Source organism: Ixodes scapularis, unplaced genomic scaffold, assembly GCF_016920785.2.
Source record: "Ixodes scapularis isolate PalLabHiFi unplaced genomic scaffold, ASM1692078v2 ptg001583l_1__unscaffolded, whole genome shotgun sequence".
Lineage (NCBI taxonomy): Eukaryota > Metazoa > Arthropoda > Arachnida > Ixodida > Ixodidae > Ixodes > Ixodes scapularis.
In genome coordinates, this window is record NW_024610169.1 from 953,475 (window position 1) to 961,772 (window position 8,298).

General features: G+C 48.7%; 1 protein-coding gene across 1 annotated transcript; it reads right to left on the reverse strand.

Annotated features, from left to right (window-relative positions):
- Positions 1 to 485: 485 nt before the first annotated feature.
- Positions 486 to 1,331, reverse strand: LOC8050826 (omega-amidase NIT2-like). Its single transcript, XM_040206511.1, has one exon. The coding sequence runs from the start codon at positions 1,329 to 1,331 to the stop codon at positions 486 to 488; it is 846 nt and encodes a 281-aa protein (XP_040062445.1).
- Positions 1,332 to 8,298: the final 6,967 nt, after the last annotated feature.

Below are 8,298 nucleotides of genomic sequence, written 5' to 3' on the forward strand. Positions count from 1 at the left end.
CAGATCGAGTAGATCGACAGGGCCCGGCGGGAAGCCAAGGCCCATGGCCACCTGTACTGAGGAGACCACCCACCACAGGACGAAGAGTGTCTGCTATTGATAAATAAAAGTTTGTTCTCTCTCTCTCTCTCTCCCCTTTCGACAAAGGGAAACCTTTCGGGTAGTCTTTGCAGATGAGTGTTCGCACCAGCCCTTGCCAGTTGGCGAAACGTTATCTGTTTCAAATGTGATCGAAAGTTAAAGTTTTTAGGCCTATGTACTGTGTAACAGCGGACAACTTAATTGAGCTCAGTGACAGCTGGGAGATTCCAACGATCGCTGGCTCAGTCATCGGTGAAACGGCCCCTGTAGCAGGGGTATTAGTTGTACCGAATACTTTCTTCGTAATGCGGTTATCCGTCGTATTCCCCGCTTACTAACAATGTATTACCCGCCGAATTACTCATTTAGGAGTAATGCGATTATCCGTCGTAGTGACACTAAACCTATTTTATATAGTCTTCGCAGCTTACTACTTTGTACAGGTCGTTCCTCCTGTGTTTAGCCAGAGGATTGTGATTTCTAATTGAAGTCAGATTGTCCAAGTCCACCTCAGCGAGCACAAGTTCTTCTCCAATCCCAGCCGACTTGACCACTTTGCCAGAAGGATCCACCAGCATGCTGTGTCCCCAAACCACGTACGATGCTGCTTTGTTCCTCGCAGGCGACACTAACACCAAGTAGACTTGGTTGTCAAGCGCTTTACTCCTAGAAAGCAGTTCGGAGAGCATCGGACCAGTCGTCATGTTGAAAGCTGCTGGATAAACCAGCAGCTTGCAACCAAGCTGAGCGTAGATCTGCGCCATGGGCGCAAACCGAAGATCGTAGCATATCCCGACGCCCACTTTGCAGAACGGAGTGTCGAATGTGGTGAACCTGTCGCCCGCTGTGAAGAGGTCGGACTCCCGGAAAGTGATTTTGCCAGGAATGTCGATGTCGAACAGGTGTAGCTTACGGTGCTTGGCCAGCATCGAACCGTCCGGTCCGTACACTAGGCAGGTATTATAGAGTTTGCCGTTCTCCTGCTCTGACAATGTGCCTCCGACGAGGTAGACGTTGTTTTCTTCGGCGCATCTTGACAGCATTTTGCTTGTCTCGCCGGGAATCGGCTCGACGTTCTCGAAGAGGTAGCGAGTGTCGTAGGGAAAGCTGAAGTCTTCTGGGAGGCATACCATCTGGGCCCCCATGGAAGCTACCTCTCTAATTTTTTTACTTACAATTTTGAGGTTTTCCGCTTTGCTCTGCCTCACCAGGAGCTGGAGAAAGGCTAGGCAAAACTTGTTCGTTGACATTTCCGTTGGTTTTGTTGCGAACAAATAATTCACGTCACGGTCTGCACAATTGTTGCGGCGGAGCGGCAGCGAACTGCTCCCTGTAACGATGGAAGCACAAAGCAGCGTCTGCGCGCTTGGCTCCTCTCCCTTTTGTTTTGTCCTTGCCACGTTAGATACACGCGCCCCTGATAAGCTAGGCTCCGTGCGTTTGAACAGAGTGTGCGTGCTAGAGCCAATAAATAAGCTGCGCTTCAGAGCAACGGAACTACAAACATCTCGGTGCTCAAAAATCATGGTTGCCAGTTAGCTGAAGCTTTATTTGAAACCGCAGGAAACGCTGTTCCGTCCACTAGAGATGTCAAAACGGTTCGCGACAAAGAAAAATATCTCGCCTGAACTTCCTGACAACGGGTCTAAAGCTGAGGAAGTCGCATAACGACCGACAGTTGCGTCTGTTTAGCACTAAGCACAAAATTGGTGGCGCACACTAGCAGATCAGGGAACGGAGTGCCGATACTCTAAGCGTAGCTCGTTTAGTAGCCATAGTTTGTGCCATTTAAGCCATGGTCAGACTACTCATACATCATAAAAAAGACAGTCTGCGAACACAAGCCACAGCCACAGTTTCCATGGTTTGAAAATCGCGTGCGAAGTTTCTTCTTGAACTTATTGCTATACGGCATTCGAAGCACGAATTTCGCGGTGACTCGTGGTCTAATCTGTATGCAGACTGTCTTTTGTATGATGAATAAGCAATGTTACCCCGGCTTTAGAACGGTTGCATCATCGCCGCATAGCGCAAGTATGAGCTTAGCCGGGATTCTAAGCTGAGTTTCGGTTTCTTTCTGCTGCACTAAAATCGCTTTGCTCGAAACCTAAAACTAAACTATGCCTATCGTAGGCGCTCAATATTAGGCGCTTTACTTTTGATTAGGCTTTTAAAACAGGTATACAAAAATAACAAGGTTGTTGTAACATGGGGAGCAGAAATAACATAACCTGCAGAAGTGAAAAGAGGACTCAGGCAGGGTTTTTCCCGATCACGTCTACTGCTTGTAATATATCTGAGTAGAATATAAAATAAGTTAGAAGAGTGTAATTTAGGATTTGATTTGTCATATATACAGAAAAAAGGAAAGCAAACCAAGTTATAAGAGGAATGTTCTACGCAGGCGACATTGTACTGGCGGCAGAGAGCCGGGATAGGTTACTGGAGTTGAATAAGATCTGTGCAGAGGAACCAGACTCTCTGGGCCTGAAATTAAGTGGCGACAAGTTGGGACTGAGGGTTTGTAATGAAGAGAAGGGGGACCCACTGAACATTTAAGATGTATTAATAGAACGCGTGGAGCAGTAGAAATACCTAGGAGGATGGGTCAATGACAGAAAACAATGCTTAGAAGAACAGGAAGAAAACATGCTAAAGGCAGGAAAAAGGAATTCAGCAATTATGAAGCATAGGACAATATATTACAATGGATATGAAGTTTTTAGGGGATTATGGAAATGAGTCATGAAGCCGGGGTTGTCTTTTGGCAATGCAGTATTATGCACGAAATCTGAGGTCCAGTCGAGCTTACCGCTCATTCACACTGGAAGGGGATACGCGTTCGCAAAGCGGTTTCGAACGCGCTTGTATAAAGATCCAGTATAATTGCACGCGCACTCGATGACATCAAGTGCGCGTGCAATTGTACTGGACCTTTATACAACCGCGTTCACAATCGCTTTTCGAACGCGGATCCGCTTCCAGTGTGAATGAGCGGTTGAAGTGTCGACAGGGGGGCGCGGGCAGGCTGGCACTGGGGGCGCACGGGAATGCACCAAATTAGAGTTCCTGTATAGACTCCCTACGGGAGCCAGAGTTGCGCGTTCATGCATGGCATGTGGATACAGCCCCTCATGTGACTGAACTCGGCGAATAGCAGCGCCGCGCGTTCGAGGCGCGCGGCGCGCTCAAAAGCAGTGGAACTTACGCCGGGGCGCGTGCAACGTCTACTTTGCTGCACGACACTTGATACGGCTCCTCACGTGATCGGATCTCGGCGAATAGCGGCGATGGTGGCACGCGGCACGTGGAATCAAACGCGCAACTCTGGCTCCCGTAGGGAGCCTATAGACGCTTTACAGCAGCTGTGCATGGGCGCCGCCATAACCGCCCTTCAGTTTTTGTTTCCTCTTTTATTTTTCACTTTGCTCCATCATTACCGCAGGAGGACAGGTTACTGGCATTTTAAATACGACGGTGTCTTTTTCCCCAGCATTTGCCATTGTGGAGGCTCGCCAAAGCCCGCTTTAGTGGTTTGATATCTCGGTAAGACAATAAAAGGTCGGCAATGGCGTCTGTAACCTGGCGCGTGTGTAAAGCGTGTATTGGGAAGGAGACCGAACAGTCACGCCTCTGGCGGCACGCTGCAGCTGTGGGGACTACAAACCGAATTGTCTTGTTTGTTTTTGATCAGCGATATCGATGGTGACGATTCAAATGGCCGCTCCTCGGGCAACCAAAACACTGGTAAGAGTGAAGCGCTCGTGTCCAGAGCGTGCATGGCGAGGTTCAATTTCTTTGTTATTCTGTGTTAGTAAACACCGGGCTGTGGGGACAACAAGCTCGATAAAGATCCCCCTATAGTTCGATCTCCTGCCCTACACCAAATGCGGGAGTGCATGCAGACATGGGCTGGGCATCTTTAGAGGCTAGAGAGGCGATCGGTAAGTTGACAGTCGAACAAATACTGGGCGAAATTGAGAATACATGATGGCCGATAAAGGTATATAAAGGCAGAAAGCTATGGGCGTATTTGGGCTCGCGCACCTTGGGCACCGAACAAATGCATGCGCGTGCCCTCTTTGTTTCTTCTAATATGCCATTAAAAGCTGCCACTGAGTGGCGATCACCTGTATCCTCAAGTGCTGGAAATCGGAGATGACTTATACCCCTGTCAGACGGGCTAGTTTAGTGTCACTACAAGCGAGTGCACTTCGCCCTTAGTGTCATTTCTGTAGTGTGCCACACGGCTCCTTCCTGAGGAATACACTTCGCTTGGAGTGAGTTTGACGAACTCACTTCGCTCGATCGAGTGCGTGGCATCAATAGGAGTGTTTCAACAGCAAAACATAACAACACAGAAACCAAAAGCGTGGCGAAAGTTTTATTTTATAAAGAAAAAGAAAATCGTGAAAGCGACGACATGTAGAAGAGTGGCATTGCAAAAAAAATAGTGGGGTGGACTTGGAGTTAAGACTGATCTGAATCAAGATTAGCGGAGCGCTGAATTGATAAAAACGACGACAAAGTCAGTCATTCATGGCTATCTTGGTTAGCAGCGAACGATAGCGCCTACTTTTGTTTCAGCATTTAACTATTCGAGACAACACAATAATTATGATCTGATTAGGCAGTGTCAGGGCGTCCTCGTAGACTTCCGTGGGACGAAGCGGAACGCCAAAGTTGGATATGCTTCGTTCTTTATCTTGGCTTGCGATGATCGATCAGAATCATCCAATTTGCATAAAAATCGTACATTATTGTAACGTTGTTTTAGAGCACAGCTCCTAGGCACCCGTTTCTGGGTTTAGCGGCGTCGACGTTCCTTTAAGGGCTGTTTCTCAAAATGACGTCACACGTGACGGTACGTGTGTCGTCACGAGTGACGTTACGAGGGTAAAATTTTCCCGCTAAAATTTGCGGTAAAAGTTTTTGCTAAATTAAGAGGAAACATTTTACCCATGTGACGTCACGTGACGTCACACTTAAAATTTCAGATGAGGCATCATGTGACGTCACACGTCAATTCAGCGGGAAAATTTCCCGACTGAATTTAGCGGGAAATGTAGCGAAATTGTTACGCTAAGTGGGATGGGAACAGGAGATGAGGATGGGAGGGTACGGAGGGGGAGCAGCTGGCATACCCTCCCTTCGTACCCTTCCTCCCTCCTCCTCAAGAGCTGCACTCCGATTCGGCATTACAGAGAATTGTAAACGTCAATTTTTTTTAACGTGTCTTTATTAAGGAGTATCGAAGCCGAGTGGGCTAGCGCCCACCTGATCGGAGTACGTGGAGAGAAAGCTCGCGCATGAGAAGGAGAACCCAGTGATCCTGAGCTCAATCCCCTGCCCTGCCCGAAGAACACACTTCCAATGAAGTGAGTTCGGGGAGCACACTACGCTCGCTCCGGTAGACCAAGTGTGTAACATCGATAGCAGTGTTCAAGGAGTTAAAATAATAGAATAAATTAACGCTGCGTAAATTTAGTATTATTTTGATAGGACTAATATTAGATGCGCACTTGTTTTCTGTTGGCAGGAAAGTAGTGCATTGTAGAAAAACAAGCGGCTAATCTAGTTTCCAGCCTTGGCCCCTGCGCGACGGCCAACGACGGCCAGGAGGCACCTGCACGACTCCACCAGGAATCTGAATGTGGCAGGAGAGACGCGAAAGGCTTGCTTGAAGTAGAACTCGCCCAAATGGGGCAAGGTGTCTTCGAACCACCGTTCGTTCCTCTGGAAAGTCCACCGTAGTCGACTGATCACGGGCACGTTGTCGGTCATGAGAGTGGCTATGGTGAAGGCATTGGCCTGCAGCTGCTGATCGATGTCACTTGAAATTCTTGTCTGTGCGTCGGCATCCAGGTCCAGCTGCCTCTTATGTGAAAGGCGTTGGGCTCTCACGGAGAAAAGTGCCCCAACCATGCGCTTCCACTGTCCAACATCGCGGATATCGCCCTCCAGCTCGTCCTCCACACACTCCATGATGTTTCACTGTGGCGAGTGGCGAGTGGCCGAGTGGGCTCGCGCACACCAGCTCGGAGCACGCGGAGCGAAAGCTCGCGCTGCAGAACCCAGGAATCCTGGGTTCAATCCCTACTTCTGCTCGTTTCGATCTGTACTCCGCTTCACCTTATGTTGTACCGCAGACAAGGCTAGATGCGCGAGCTCATAGCGTTGGGAACTACTCTTAACGCACGAGAGCTTGTGCCGCCTTCATGTGCCCTACAGCAAGGAGCTCGCGCTTGTAGCCTTTTCTGCGGTACATCATAAGGTGAAACAGAGTATCGTACCGGCGTGCGGACGTGTATCACTGGCTTGTAATGGCTGATCGTAATGATCAAATTGGATTTAAATTTGAATTAAAACTCGTGACTTAGCGCAACAATGTGTGGTAACGTGTTTTTAATAAACCGAGGAAGTTATTTAGGAAAAAACGCCTATGCACTGTAATATGTTGCGTGCCCATTACTTACCCATCGTTATTGCCATCATTTTGGAGTGACACTAAGTTTTCCCGTGTAGCACCAACCCACTTGAAGTGTGTTTCGAAGGGTTGAAGTGCACTCGCTTGTAGTGACACTAAACTAGCCCGTTTGACAGGGGTATTACAGCGTGTTAAGGCAATACCACCTGGAACACAAGGCCTGCGCGTTTCCTCCTCTAAACGTCATCACTAGTAGATCCCCTCAGCGCCCCCTAGCTAGCCCGGATGAGCAACATCGTCTGCTACATCGTCTGCTCCATCGCCTGCTTCAGTGGTTTGTGTAACAGATAATGAAACAGATGCTCACGCCGAGTGTCTCTGGCAAATAGCATACGATGAAGTTAGACGTTCACGTGGAGCGTCAAATGCATGAGCGAAATCGCCTTACTGCTGCGCGAAGGGCTGAAAAGCCCTTCGTTGGACGCTGGACGCTGACACTGGACGCCATTTTCGAGGGCGCTGTTTATACCTCGGGTAGCTGCTTCGAAGCGTTCTACCGCAGAACGAGCGCGCGCGCTAGAAATGCGCGTCTCAAAGCCAGGAGCGCGTGCTAGCTCGCGCTCCTGGCCCAGGGAGCGTTCGCGTGCACGTCGCAAATGCGCTGGAAGCTCGCTATCAGCTCGCGCTCAGCAGTCACGCACACAGCTGCGGCCGCAAGTGAATGCGACGTAGTTGCGACGCGGCCCCTACTCTCGTCAAGCTTCGGGCTGTTTGCCACTTGGGGCGGGTCGGGGATCTACTAACAAAACGTCATGCGCAGGCCTTGTCTTCTAGGTGGTATTGGTTAAGGCCGGTTCAGACACTTGCGTTTGAGTGCGTTTGACTGCGTTGCGTCGAGAACCGAAAGCGAGTCACCGACACAACTGTGCTTCATATGAAGCATGGAATCCAATTCAAGGAATCTTCTTGGCACGCGACATATGCAGCAGGGATGTCCTGGTTTCTCGCTGCCGCAACGCAGTCAAACGCAGTCAAACACAACTGTCTGAACCAGGCTTTATACGACCCGCTACAGCTCGAAGACCTGTCGTGCATGGATTTGAGGAACTTTATTTTTATACCGATAATGAAGCCAAGTCGAAACGTTTAAAGCACTCTTCCGTTTCGAGAAATACGAGCTCAACGAACTTTTGGATCGTTTTAAGATGCCTTTTGAGGTGATGAGCGCGCAGAATAATAAATAATTGGAAATCTTTATTTTGTTTCATCACTGAAACGGGGACCAGAAAAAAATGCTGCTCCAGCAGCTTGGCGGAGGTCCTGGTCAGGGTCGGGGTTGTAAAGTACCTAGGTACAAGTAACTGAAAATCGGTATCTAGGTACCTTTATAGTACCTGAGGTACAAGCCTAGGTACTTTCATATCTCTGTATTTGTGTCTGTATCTTAGGTACATCTTACAGTAAATTTTAACTAAGTGAAGTTATTTTTTACAAGTTTCTTTTCTATTCACTTCGTCCAAACGGTAGAAACTGTAACTCTTGAAGTATTAACACAATACCATGTGCCGTAATTAACGCTGAGTTTGGTACGACCTGCGGAGCACAAAGGTGATCGATCCGACATCTTAGCGAACGAAGCCGTGCTCATGATGTTTCATCGAACGACACCTTAGCGAATTGTGGTGTTCATTTGAGTGAACATTGGATTAGCGATGCCAGTCTAGCGACACCGATTTATCGAATCGCTTTGGAGCTCCGTTCAGAGAAAAAAGCGACCTGCTTCCTTCGTC

Excerpts from the sequence above, each read along its gene's own strand:
- LOC8050826 (XM_040206511.1), bottom strand. The coding sequence starts at position 1,331 with ATGTCAACGAACAAGTTTTGCCTAGCCTTTCTCCAGCTCCTGGTGAGG.